This window comes from Seriola aureovittata, chromosome 4, assembly GCF_021018895.1.
Source record: "Seriola aureovittata isolate HTS-2021-v1 ecotype China chromosome 4, ASM2101889v1, whole genome shotgun sequence".
Lineage (NCBI taxonomy): Eukaryota > Metazoa > Chordata > Actinopteri > Carangiformes > Carangidae > Seriola > Seriola aureovittata.
Window position 1 is genome coordinate 4,067,044 of NC_079367.1, and position 14,694 is coordinate 4,081,737.

The window sequence follows — 14,694 nt, forward strand, 5'->3', positions numbered from 1 at the left end:
GCAGCAGTAATTAGCCCATCTGTTTGAGAGTGATAATAAAGCGAATGGCACCAGCGATTGCCAGTCCTCCCTCTCCCTCTCTCTCTCTCCCCATCTCTCTCTCTCTCTCTCTCTCTTCCCATTATCTAGTAAGAATTTAATTAGAGGGACTGGCTGAGTGCAGGGAAAGCAGTCTCCTAGACACTAGAGAGTATCAACAAATCAATGCTTTCCAGCAGCTGTGAGGAGGCAGCGATGCCTCCAGCTGCAGAGGAGAGAAACTCATGTGTCTGCAACATGTTGACGCGCTGACACACGCTAAACAACACGAGCTTCTAGCACCAGACTTTCTCGTCGTTTCCTGTGTTTAAGGAAGCGGAGGCTGCTCGAGCACAGCAGAGGAAGACGTGGTGGTTTGTATCGCTTGTTTCCTGTGTTGAACAAAGTCATGTGCGTTATCAAAACGAGAGGAAGTTGTTGGCTCCAACATCAAATAACAGGTCAGCTCCGTCACTGACACCATCGTCCTACAGCTGGTGCCCAAAGTCTCCTGACCTCATAATGACTCTTTAAATTACTGAATATAATATTATTATTTTCTTCATTATCACACAGATTCCACTTTGTCATTTTATGCATTTATATTGATCCTATCTTATTCTATATTCTGTACCTTGTTGGATTACTGTGTGGTTACTGTATATTCTAGAAAGGCACCTATTGACTAGCATTAGCACATCGCAGTAGTTCTTTGGGATCCAGCAATATTTTTACTTGATATCACCAATCGGCAAAAACAAATTAATCTGTTGATCCTAATTATTAACCCAAGGCAAATTAATCAATAAAAAAAAACAACCTACAGTCACCTCCCCGTGGCTGTCTGCCTCCGCCACTCAGACTAGCTTCAGATCATCAGACATCCTGTTTATCCAGAGTCATATAATAAAATATGAACCATTTACATGAAATTCTGTCATAATTGCTGTTTTTTGTGAGGTCACTGTGACCTTGACCTTTGACCTTTGGCCACCAAAATCGAATCAGTTCATCCTTGAGTCCTAGTGAATGTTTGTGCCAAATTTGAAGAAGTTCCTTCAAGGCGTTACTGAGATATCGCGTCCACGATTATTACTCTAATTATTAGATTTGTGAGAGTAAGATTAAACTGCATGAGGACGGGTCAGCGACACATTTAAAAGTTCCACTGGATTTGAACCATTACAAATGGATTCACGTGGCTCCAACATTTACACCATCACCAAACGCTCGTTGTCCCACCTGTAGCCATGACGACTCCCGGCGCAGAGTCCTTGGATAAAATGGGCATCCTCCTCAGCTGGATGTTGAACAGCTGGCTCCAGCGCTGGGCCAGGTGAAGGGAGCAACCTTTACTGAGCTGCAGGAGAGAAGAGTCACATGATGATGTTCTGTCTCTCTCATGAGGTATTCAGATCGACTACGAGACAGTTTCTCTCCAAGGTTAAAACTATTGATCTGCCGGTACGTTGGGCTGATACTGGAATTCAATAAAGATCAAAATTAAAAAGCGATGGCCGTCTCCCTCTGTGATGGAGGTTTGATGGGAGTCTATGGGAATTGACTCACTGTTGGAGCCAGACTCTAGTGGCCATTAGAGGAACTGCAGAGTCAGTGTTGGCTTCATTTTCCAGCTTGGTTTAGATGGAGCAATGAGCGAACTGTGCAAGACGCTGTGCTACTAAAGCAGATACAGTGATCACATGACAAGAGCTTTCGGCCATCGCTATGTCTTTACAATACAAGAGGTTATAGTACGTCCTCTGAGCAGCGCTACGTCTTCATGGGAGACTGGAGGCCACAGTGAGTCGCTATCGGAAAGTGACGGGCTGAGGCTAGCTGGTTAGCATGCTAACTTCAGTAGAAGACAAGAATTGACACTGGTGTTACTTTCTGGAGACGGATGTTGGCGAGTAAAGGAACGCTGCAACGTTTTCTTCTAGACCGGTAAGTAAACAGAAGTTAATGCTAACGTTAGCAATGTAGCAAAAGCAAAAGTTACAAATAGCTAATAGAGAAATGAAGCTCGTCGTACCTGACAGTCCACGGTTCCTCCCAGGCTGTCGGCGGCGGGCGGCTGAAGCAGCTCCCACGTCCCTCCCTTGTCGAAGGTGATGACGGATCGCATGTTGTCCTCGCTGACCGAGCCGTTGATGAGCGTGGCGATGAAGACGCCTCGCAGCCCCTCCACGCGGTGCAGGTCTGCAAACGGCTCATTGGCAAAGTACCTGAAACACAAGAGGGGACACAAGACAACAGGAGTCAGGGAGAGTCAAACACAAGAAGCAATTTAAACTTCCTGTTCCAGAAGACTCAGACACACAGGAGGACTGACACACAAACTAACATCAGCATTTCAAAATGTCCAGCTGACATGACACACAGCAGAGAGGTGAACAGGACACCTTCATTACCCAGAACTGATGTGATGTAAGAAATGTTTACCCAAAACAACCTGACACACAGAGGGAACAAAGATCCACAGCTAATTTCATTAACCGGAGACACACACACACACACACACACACACACACACACACACACACCTGAGCCAACACTGCTGATGCCAAAGCGACACAGGATCTTCCTGATGCGATTATGGAGCGAAACACAATGGACACGGAGCCGAGAGGCCGCACAGCGCTGTGGCTCCACATCAATAAATCCTCTTTTTATTAGATAAGGAAACATCATGTTTCCAAAGCGTCGTCACTGTTATCACGCATTTGTGTCGGGAACTAGAGATCTGGCGGTTCCTGAGGTTGCCGTGGGAACTTCTCAGTTACTAAGATGTTCATGAGGAACCTGGGTAATGAAACTGTGGATGCCTTGTATCGTTGTCCACAGTTTTTTATGCTGCGTAAGGCATGAACTCCCTTTCCAATTAACTCCAATTAAGTTATGTAACTGGTGTAATTAGAGTTTTCACTCTTTCAACATCGTCAGGTTTTTTTTTTTTTTTACAACCTGTATAAGAGACAGACGTCCAGGGCTGAAAGATGAAGAAGCAAACACTGCAGTTCCTCTAATGGCCACTAGAGTCTGGCTCCAACAGTGAGTCAATCCCCATACACTCCCATGTTTAAATGTCCAACTTCACAGCAGAAATAAACATGTTTCCTCCTTCCTGAAAACTGTACAGTCATTTTTAAATGACCCTGGGCGACCCCGATAACCGAGTGGTTAGGGCGAGTCTCCGGTTCGATGGGATCTCCGTGCACTGAAAACAGGAGCAGCAGCTCGGGCGTTGCTCCTCGCTCTGGTGGTTATCAGGCATCAGATTAAGGACACCTGCTGGATCCCTCCCTGAGAAGCTTTTCCAGGAACATGCTACTAGAAGCTGATCCACGAGAGGCAGGGTGAATGGATGCAGGTTAATTTAAATTTAGGCCTACACATATTTTATCATGTATTACCTTTATCAACCGTATATATTCCAGTTAAGTTAATGTTGCACTTTATATTGTTTGTCTGGGGTCTGGAGTTTGTTTTTCTGTATATAAATGCTTAGAAATGACTATTAAAGGAAATCAAATATAAAACTAAAGTAAAGTGAGAAATCTGAATTCTTCTTCCACCACAGACGAAGCCATGAAAACATAAAGTATATATATTTAGTATATATATTATACTGGGGCAGAACGGTGGCTGAGTTTAATATCAGGAAATGGTTTTTATTCAAAGTGTGTTACGTGTTTTTAGTGAGATTTTACTTCACAATAAACTTCCCTCTCCAACAAGCTTAACAGGTTTTTGATATATGTTAGATAATATGTGTGTTCGTGCGTGTGTGTGTGTGTGTGTGTGTGTGTGTGTGTGTGTGTGCAGCACCTGATGAGTGTGTTGCTCCCTGAGCCCTCAGGACTGTAGTACAGCACGTTCTCCAGCGACAGGGAGAAGGACAGGCCCTGTGTGTCTGAGATGTACAGGTGTGTGACGTTGTTCAGGTGGTTCACACACACAAACACCTGGTCTTCAGATGCGTCTGCTATGTAGTACTCCTGTTAGGAAGACACAGTACATAAGACACAGTGTGGAAAAGGCTGGATATCAGAGTGGACGCTGTGCAGAGGAGTGTAGGCGGTACTTCCACCAAAATAAGAGCGTCGCTTGTGTCTTATATTTTTGGAGATGGAAATCGGTATTGAAGTCAAGGTATTTGTATACCCGCCTCAATCCTCTATGCCTGAATTCACGGTGGGGTTGTAGATGAGGATGTGTGCGGCAGTTACAAGATAATAAGTCAACGTAGGGAGACTGTCCACCTGACTCCACGTTTCAGTCTGCACCAAAAAGGTGTCGATGTTTGACACCCGGTCCAACTTCAACGTCTGCTGCTTTCATACATTTATCTTTATTTGTGAATCACTGTTCAACGCGTAAAAAGGAGACTCACCGTGATCGGATGGCGGGTCATAAACTGGGCGGCTTTCATCGGCTGGCGGTTGTAGGAAACCCAGAGCTGAACAGATGAAGGTTCGTGGCTGCCAAACAGTTTCTGGAGAGGCAGAGGACACAGAGAGAGAGAGAGAGAGAGAGAGAGAGAGAGAGAGAGAGAGAGAGAGAGAGAGAGAGAGAGAGAGAGAGAGAGAGTGAGAGAGAGAGAGAGCACAGTTCATTCAACTAGTCCAAACCATTAAAAAGCCAATCTAGTAACATGCTGTGAATCATCAGCCGCAACTTGGAACTGACATACAGGCTTCATCTGTCACTGAAGAGGAAAAATGTTGAGTTAGCACAAATCGAGATGATAAAAACCCCCCAAAACAAATGTAAAATTATTTAATTCAAGTAACTTATTATACTTTTGTTTGGAAGACACGGAGATGTTGATTAAATATTAATATATATAGATTATATATATTTTTATATTTTCTTATTCTTCTGTGTTTTATTTGAAGTGTTGATCCATAAGAAAATATATTTGTGGTTTTAAGAACCAAAAACCATCTCAGTGTAGTTTTACATCTCCTCTCTCAGGCTTCTCTCTGCAGCTCTAGTAACAACAGGTCGGTGAGCCAATCAGAAGAGAGGAGGCTCTGAGCCTCTCTTCTGATTGGCTGACTGTTTTCTGAGTGATCCAATAAAAATATAGCAGATTTCAGGTAAAAACACTCAGAGAAACCAAATCCTGCAAGGTTTGGATGGTGGGTCCAGGTGGGCGGGGCTTGGTGACTGCTTTGTTGTGACATCACAAAGTTCCAGAAGTCCTGACGGCTGGTTTTAAAGCTCAGTTTCTGAATACAGGCTGTGTGCATTTCTCTGTGGACTGAGGCTTTGATACTTTCACAGTATTAATATAGAAGCTAGAGCTGATCTATAATCACACTACACATGGACACAGACCTTTACACTGGAGGAGCTTTAACCAGATTGTCTCTTTGACAGAAGACACATTCACGTCACATGTACTTTAAAGCTGGACTGGAGCTGGGAGGTTGTGGATAAGGGGAAGAGGCTTTTGTTATCCGTGTCCTGATGATGTTTTTCTGTCTCAATATCCCAGCAGTGCAGCGCTCAACAGTTGGGAAAACATTAAATGTCTAGACTTGAAAAGACTCCCAGTGGGGTTCAGAAACATGTGTGTGTGTGTGTGTGAGAGAGAGAGAGAGAGAGAGATAAACTCAAAATGCACGACTCGTTGTCATTACAAATACAGTAGGAAATTGGCAGCTGGAAGGAGCCGACGCCAAGCTCTGATCTTTCATGAATTACAAGCATACAGAGCAGACTGAGAGGAGGACTTGAGCATATCTCATTTCTGTGGCTGGTGTGTGTGTGTGTGTGTGTGTGTGTGTGTGTGTGTGAGAGAGGCAGAAACAGACTGCTGGGGAAATACTCCAGATTTTTGGAGAGGTGACTCAGTCTTTTATATGAGAGTGAACTTCCCTCCATCCGAACACACAGTGATGACGACAGGATAAATTTACTGTGGTGGAGACATACGCCACATTAATGTGACGTTGTGCCGCTCTAAATAGACGGCCCGGGGCGGGGCTAGCTGGTTAGCATGCTAACTTCAGTAGAAGAACAGGAGTGAACAAAATAAATTAAAGCAAAGCAAAGATTAACACTGTTGTTTCTGACGATTTGATGCTGAACCTGCAACAGTTCCTGGTTGGTAAACAGCTGCTAATGCTAACATGTATGGAGTCATCGGAGTGCCATCAAAAATAATAAATTGCAATAAGATAAAGAATAAGAAAATAAATGTGGAAATATAAACAGGAATACATATAAGGGGGTAATTAGTAAATAAAAAAATGAAAAATGAAAATATAATGAGGAATAAATTAAGGGTTTTTGTCAACAAAAGCAACAGATAAAAAGCATTTTTATCTTATTTATTATTTTACTTACTCCTGTTTACATTTCCACATTTATTTTCTTATTTTTCTTACAGTTATTCTTCTTTATGGCACTCCTATGACCCCATAAACATTGGCTTATGTAGCGATAGCAAAAACTTACATAAAGCATCTTTAAGCTGAAAAACAGCCTCGTCTATTATAATGTCAATATTTTATTTTAAAATCTAGTTGGAAAAGAACCATTTAAAAGAAAGTAATTTAGCCCCATATTGAGGCTTCAACATATTTTTTCATATAAACAGCTTACCTGAGTAGATCTGAAATAAATTAAGAAGTTAATTCTCAATATACGAACAAATTTCCAGCATATTTTGGTAAGAAATGTATTAGAATGAAGTGAAGGATTGTTCTGTGATATCTAACTTTACTGTGTACAATCAGAAAGTGTTTCTGAACCATTTCTGTTCTGGAAATCTTTCTACACAGAGGGAGGATGAATCAAGACCTCAGGCCCAAAATATAAAATTGTTTCCTCAAAAACAGACGATGAATGATGATGGCTGCTGACTTGTTTCCCCCCCTGAGCCTTTATCATCCACAGAGAACAAATTCAGTTCAGAGGCGTGTGCACTTCATTGACATCACGTTAAGGGATTTCTGGGTCAAGACGGCTCAAATTTTGGGAATTGTTTTTATGCCACTGACAGTTTCACCCCAAATTAAAGCCATATTAAATACTATTTTACCTCCACATTTTCTTCTTATCTATAGTTACAGCAAGAGAGTCTGTGAATAAACCCTGAGACTCCACTCTGACCTCCATTTCCATCTCACTCCCGCTCCCAGCTGTAAATTTATTTTGTGATTGGGCTCAGTTCAAACTTACACAGAGCCGAGCAGCTTCATTATTTTACTCTGAATTAGCTTGGACCACCCTGTTCGAGCCTTCAACAGCAGCACCCTCCAGAAAGAGAGAAAGACAGAGAGAGAGAGAGATTGAAAAAAAAAAAAGAAAAAGAAAGAGACAGAGACAGAGAGGGAGGCAGAAAAACAGCCATCATGAAGCTAACGAGAGAAAGATCAGACGCGAGGAGAGAGCAGGAGGCCAGCTTTAGAAAGCTATAAATTGGTTTTGAACAAAGAAGTCAGACTGGAATTCAGAGAGCAGAGCCGCACATCCACTATTCATTTTGTCTGGCATGTTAGAAGGAGATAAATGTGCTAGTTAGAGGAATATAAATGGTCATTTCTAGACATCTTTTATAATCGCATATCAGCCATTCAGAGTGTGAGCCTCTGGGAGAGATAGGGTTGGGGTTTAATAGCATTTTATCAAATCCAAATCCTTCTGATTCCTTCGTTGAATCTGATTTGATTTAGCTTTAAATATGTGCGAGTAACTTAACATTCAGTTTTTTTATCCATTATCTGCCTTTTAGCGGTAGAAAAGACCAAAACACTAGAGTTTTTATTGGTATCATAATTAATGTGCACAACCTGAAAGTGACACGAGCTGAAATTAAATGTACAATTCAAATATTTATTATTAATTATGCATTTTCTTGCCAACAGTTAGACAAGAAGATCGATACCACGCTCAAATTTGTCAGTTAAACACTGAACTAGCACGAGGAGATGGTCAGGTTAGCTTAGCATAAAGACTGGAAGCGGGGGGAAACTGTTAGCCTAGCTCCGTCTAAAGCTAAAGGAAATCTGCCTTGACATTTGATAGCACCGACAGCTTAGCAAAGCCCCGAATTAGAACCAACTATCAAAACCCAACCAACCAAAAAGCACAGAATGATGGATATGGTGCAGAGTAGGCATCTATAGAAGAGTATTATATCATGACTATTATTATTATTATAAAATGTGTAAAGCTGTATTATTATGTTGGTCAGTTGTGGCTAATGGTTTCTGTTTTGGAGTCAGAGACAGGACTACAATTCTGGGGAAGCAAGTTTTTGCTTTAAAATCTACAATATTAAGTTACTGAAAGTCACAACATCAGCCATCAGCAACTTCCACTCCAACACAGTGAAGGAAGATTTAAAAACAAAAAAAAACAAAAACCTTGTTTCAGTCCGACAGTTCGGCTTGTTCGTGTGTGTGTGTGTGTGTGTGTGTGTGTGTGTGTGTGTGTGTGTGTGTCTTGGAAGGATTTGTGACCATCCTTGAGTGCCTGAGCATCCCCAGTCTCCAGCAGAGCATGTCAGCCTTTTCCATTCAGTCTATTGATTTATCTGGTGTAGTGCCCACATCGACTGTGTGGTGTGATGTGAAAGCAAAGCAGCATCTAAACTGAGACAAATGGAAGGAGTGGAGAGAGAGAGGGATAAATGGAGGCAAAGCACAGACGGATAAAAAGATAAAAGGGGAGAAAGACTGTGATTAGAAAGGTTTATAATATATTAAACAATAAAACATATAAGTTGCTGTACTTCTTTGGTGTATATACAGTAACTCAGTCAGGGTTTTCAGCTCAGTTTACTTCGTGAGTCGAGAGGGAAAGTTGGACAGGAGAACGTCTACTATGTATTTTCACATGTAAGTGATGGTATATTTTTCCACTGAAACCACAGACAGGACTCCAGCGGCGGCCGTAAGAGAGCTGCAGTACACTGAGCTCGTGATCCGTCTGAATCCAGACGTGGTTCAGGTGGCAAACACACACGACTACGATCATTTTGACATCACACAACCCTGACATTCATCAGTCCAAATCAAAATGCAGCCATATTGTCAGGAGCAGCCGGAGCATTGCTACTGCCGGGTTAACGGCAGTAGCAATCGTAGAAAGTGAACATCGTGGAAACCTGCTGTGTGCTCGGGATGCTGAGGAAAAACCCCCGGGGCAAATAAAAGGGGGAGACTTATATGTTTTATCAAATTCCTAAAGACATAAATGGATTACTGTCATAAAACTTGAAGCAGACAGGGGGAAACGCTACAGTACATTCAGCTACCTAACGTCGATGTCTTCTTTGTTTATCAGACTTTCATTAACTGTTTCTGACCATTTAAATGATCCAAAAAGGAAAGTTTGAGCTAAAGAGTCTCTGGGGAAAACAAAGGCTCATCTACGGTGGCCCTGAGGGTCAAAACACAACAATATTTCAGAAAAACAACAACACCTGAGCGAAAACAAATCACAGATTCACAGAAAAGGTGGGTCATCGCTTCTTTTGTTTGATCGGGCAGGTCCTTGGCAACAGTTCAGTGTCATTTCCTGTTTCTATTGTGAAGGGCTCTCAGCAGTGTCCTTGCACAAATTTTTCAAAGTGAGTTGGAAGGGGATATTGAAATCATAAGGGAGATATTTTAACAAAAGGAAATTCAGAGAAGAAGTGGAAGCAGGAAACTGAAAGGCATAGCTTTCACAATAAAGGCAAAGTTTGCCATCTAAAGCCAACAAACCAGACTTCTGGCGAGATTCTGGTTTCCAACTTCCCAGAGTTTTTGCACACCAGTCCATGTTTCAGATCACATGAGATCACATCATTTGCTCCCTGTTGCTGTTATCTAATAGTTCTCCATGCTGGGTCACAACGGTATTGCAAGTGGGCTTGTTGATTGGCCACTAGAGTCTGGCTCCGACAGTGAGTCAGTCCCCATAGACTCCCATGTTAAAATGTCCGACTTTACAGCAGAATTAAACATGTTTACAGCCTGGTACAGAAACTGTTTTGGCCTCTAAAGCTAATTCCTCCTTCATGACGCCTGTTTATATTTGATAACAGCTTAAAGTTCTGCATAATTGAGGGCGTGGCCTCTTTGAGTGACAGGTCGGTGACACAAACCGACACGCACAGGAGTCTCGGCTCCACCTCTTTGCCCATTTTGGGAGTTAGAGGCGGGGTCAGACAAGGCCAAGCCAAACCTATGGGTGACGTCACAGAAGCTGCGTCCATCTTTATTTACCGTCTATGGTCTCCACGCATCTCATGACCCTCACCTTGCAGTAGCAGTCCCCCTCTCACGGTCAAACCCTTGTACACGCTGATACGACCCTTGCAAAGCACCAGTTTCTCAAACAATCACCAGTATTTGTGCCGAGTCACGTTTTCCAGGGTTCATATAAACCTCTCTCCACTAACACTCAAATACATCCTTGATATTTCCCTGTAAGCCACAAACCCACAGAGGGAAAGCTCCACTTTCCCACACAGCAAACAGGAACAATGTGACATTTGTTAACGAATAACCCAGAGGAAGAGCACGTGTTCACTGTTGCCTCTCTCTTTATCTAAGGCTGACATTTTATCATAACAAAAAGGTGCCAGCGCCGACACCGAAACAACCTGGAAATGTCACAAGTCAAAGCTGCGAGGCAAAGTGGCTCCTGCTTGTTTCACCCAACTGATGTAGAATGAATCTCATCCGGCCTTTGAGTACCAGCCTATATCTCAGGGATCATCTGGTGCATATTCATGGCCCGCTGGCCAAATGCACCAACAATGCTGTTATTCAGACGGGCTAAAGCCGACATGTCCTTCTTTCATACACAGTCTCTCTGTTCGGGATCTAAGGTGCTTATATATTTGGTTTTGTATTAAGTTTGTGGGTTTTTCCTACCACAGCGAGAACAGTGTTGATTTGTTTGTTTTTATTTTTTTCTCTCTAAGATCTTTTCACTGCCTTTAAGTGGATCAGCATCTGTTTAGAAACAGGTGATGTCACTTCTGTAGCACCAATCAAGAGTTTAGCAACGCTGTAATCTTAATGTATTGACAGTTGTGTGGTTGTTTGTTTATGTTGCCAGGTAAATGCCAATCACATATTGCATGATCACATCCAAAAAAGACTGGCTGAATTTTTGAGTTAAACTTTTAATAAATAATATCTACTAAAATTTTTCCTTACCTTATTTTTCCTGCTTATTCAGTCATAAATATTTAATGTTATAGAGAAACAAAGTTTTAAGGGGTTTTAAAGGTCCGTATTTTATATTTTTCCACAGTTTTATTTGAAGTGTTTGATCCATAAGAAGATATATTTGTGGTTTTAAGAACCAGAAACTATCTCAGTGTAGTTTTACATCTCCTCTCTCAGGCTTCTCTCTGGAGCTCTAGTAACAACAGGTCGGTGAGCCAATCAGAAGAGAGGAGGCTCTGAGCCTCTCTTCTGATTGGCCCCTCTGTTTTCTGAGTGATGCAATAAAAAAATATAGCAGATTTAAGGTAAAACACTCAGAGAAACCAAATCCTGCAAAATTGGATGGTGGGTCCAGGTGGGCGGGGCTTGGTGACTGCTTTGTTGTGACATCACAAAGTTCCAGAAGTCCCGACGGCTGGTTTTAAGGCTCAGTTTCTGAATACAGGCTGTGTGCATTTCTCTGTGGACTGAGGCTTTGATACTTTCACAGTATGAATATAGAAGCTAGAGCTGATCTATAATCACACTACACATGGACACAGACCTTTACACTGGATGGGACCTTTAAGACTAAATTGTTTGGAGATATGTCTTTTACTGCACCAATAACTGGGTTTCTCAGACAGAAATTGTTCATACAGGGATAAGATGAGTTTCAAGGAGTTACCTAATGCTAAGAAGCCAGAAATGTACATGCAGCAACTGGCACACTTCATCTCCAGCCTCTGATATTTCTGTACCTCCCAAGGGTGGAGGTTTGAGATCAGAAGTGGGAAGATGCATGAAGTCAGGGCTTCTTCAAACAAGTAGAAATAACTGAGACTGAACTATGTGAATGCTAGTTCCAGCTTTTATATACAGTTACATCAAGGTAGAAAGTAACAGTAAGTGTTTACCGTGATGAACAATAAATTAAATTACTATTCAGTGTGATGTGAAAGGTGCTGCTCATTAAGATGAACCCACTGAGAAGTATCACCGACACTTAAGCGGTACAGAGTTTTTCTTTTTTTGTTTGCATTGTACAGCTCATTGTTAGGGTTTTACAGCCCTCAACAGCTGTGCATTGTTTTAATACATTCTTATCAGCAGTGTTCAGTTAAAACGCCTCTCATAAACCCACCATGCACTTTCTACCCAGCCTCAAACAGCAGGCAGACACAGTTAGCAGTTAGCTACAGAGCACACAGCATTAAAATCTAAAGTTCAAGATATTTTCCTCAGGAGTTTGTGAAGACCAAAACAGAGCTAAAACATGCATCATTGTATTGAAACTGTTGGAAAACTGCAGGCACTTTCAAAAAACACTTGGCAGGTGATTGGATGAACCATCTGTCCATCATATGAGAACAACAAAGAGGAAACACAACTCAACAACAAACCTCAGTCCAAGCAGGTGTGAAAGCTAGTTAGCAAGTCGGTGGACAATTCTCTTTGTAAGGAAAATTTGCGCATAAAAGTCACAGATGCTTCTCTGTAGCTGCCAGTACTTCCTCCCTCATAGGACGCCGGTTGGTCCAAACCGTTGTGGTTCGGCTCGGAGACAAGATGGATTCTCAATTGCAAGAAATGCAGCTGCCTCGCGAGGTTCCAGAAACACAACACGAACCATCTTTAAAAGTTCTTATGTCTGTACTTTACACCTTGTTGTGCTGCCCCCTACTGGGACCTACTACTGTAGGTTTAATCATGGTGATAATGTATTTGCACCTTTAAGAAAAAATAAATGTACTTCACTGATTGATTATTGATCAATTTTAGTGTCTTTTAACACGATATGTTTTAAGCATCTGCAGATCTTCCTCTCCGAGTGTGTAAAGTCCAAGGAAGGCACCATGTATGTAGCCTGAGAGGCAAAACAGAGGGAAGAAAAAGTTTGGGGGGGGGGGGGGATAATACAACTTGTGTCTCTATTGAGCAGCAGCACTGTCAGGAACGTTCAGAAGTCTGAGGCATCCACTAAATTGTTCTAAGGAACTGAAAATCATCAAAAGCATGAGAAGCTACTAGAGAGTATGATGCACTTTGATCACTCCTTCAGTCTGCACTTCCTGTTTTTCTCTCTGCCTCTCCCGGACCTTCTTTGGAGAGGAGCTGTGATCTAAATGAGAGGGAATACATGACTAACAGATAACTGGGAGGAGAAGGGATGTGTCTTATCAACACCCCCATTACATCAGCTAAGCCAGTTATCTACCCCTGGTCTCATCGATGGGACCGAAGGCTGGGGTCTTTGAGTCTGATTAGGACTCTATTCTTCAGGATCCCTATTGTTGGGTAAAACTCTCCATTTTATGGCTCTTTAATTATCTTTTTTTAATTCCATTATTCTAATCCTATTAGAATGGGATTACGCCCGTCATCGTTTTACTGTCACTATTACTCATGGATGTGGCTAGGTAGCCGACTAGCTACGTCACCAAAAGATGTAGCTCCCCTCCATCCCACCAACAGAGATCTGATCGGTCAACTGGTTCTCTAACTAGCTGAAATGGTTGTCAATGGTTACAACACCGCATCACTTCAAAGTCTGGGACCAGGCTCTGTGAGACCACCTCAGTACTTTCTGACTTACCTACCACATCCAAGGCAGCGAGCCCCAAACCCATACATTCTTAATGAAGACATAATAAATGGGTATAATTACCTAAAACCACTGAGCTCTGTAGTTTTTAACAAACACAACTCAGAGAAAATAAGAGCATGTGTTGGAGGCTGTTTCAGCTGCAGATTAATGACGAATACGGGGCCAAAAAGTGACACAGGAAATAAATTAATTAATAAACAACGATGAGTAATAAAAAATAAATACATTGTTTGTGTCCTGACAAGACTAAATAAATAATTAAATTATCAATCAATTTATTTTCATATCACAGTATTTCCACATTATTGTATTTCAGCATGAATAAATAAATTACTTATTTTATTTACTTATTTCCAAATTGATTTATCTCTACAATTATTTCTTGCTAGATCAATTGCCCAATTTCATGGGGCGTGGCCTGATTAATCAAGTCGTTTAGTATTCTGCTAATATTGTTTATGCAATCAACACTAATGTGGTGAGGGCAGTGCAATCATTCTAACACACTATATCGGTCAGTCAGTGAGAACTAAATGTTACCGTGGCGTAGGTACGCGACAGCCTCCCTTATTATCATAACAGAAGAAATAAATATATGTGAAATAAAAAATAAACAGCACATTTATTCTTATTTGCCTAAATTGAAATGTTTTTATTTTAAATTAATCAGAACAATTTATTTACCCTTATATTAATTTATTTCTCATGTCACTTTTGGGCCCCCATACCGAACGAGAACGAAGGCGTCCATAGAGAAAACATTACATCTTTAACAAACAAAGTTCAGACAGTTTACAGGAGTTCAACGCTTTTTTTCTCATGACAATTGAACCAGCTCAAAACAGCCAAACCAGAAAAGGTTTATTGACTGTGCAACAATCCTGTTGTGAAATATTCGTTGCT

General features: G+C 41.6%; 1 protein-coding gene across 1 annotated transcript in view; it reads right to left on the reverse strand.

The window, feature by feature from the left end:
- Nucleotides 1–14,694, reverse strand: part of sorl1 (sortilin-related receptor, L(DLR class) A repeats containing) — a 79,694-nt gene that overhangs the window by 32,405 nt on the left and 32,595 nt on the right. Inside the window, exons 7-10 of the mRNA XM_056373555.1 lie at nt 4,415–4,516; nt 3,850–4,019; nt 2,054–2,246; nt 1,261–1,378 (exon numbers count right to left, since the gene is read on the reverse strand). Of these exons, the coding sequence (XP_056229530.1) occupies nt 1,261–1,378; nt 2,054–2,246; nt 3,850–4,019; nt 4,415–4,516 (583 nt within the window). The remainder of the gene's footprint in view (nt 1–1,260; nt 1,379–2,053; nt 2,247–3,849; nt 4,020–4,414; nt 4,517–14,694) is intronic.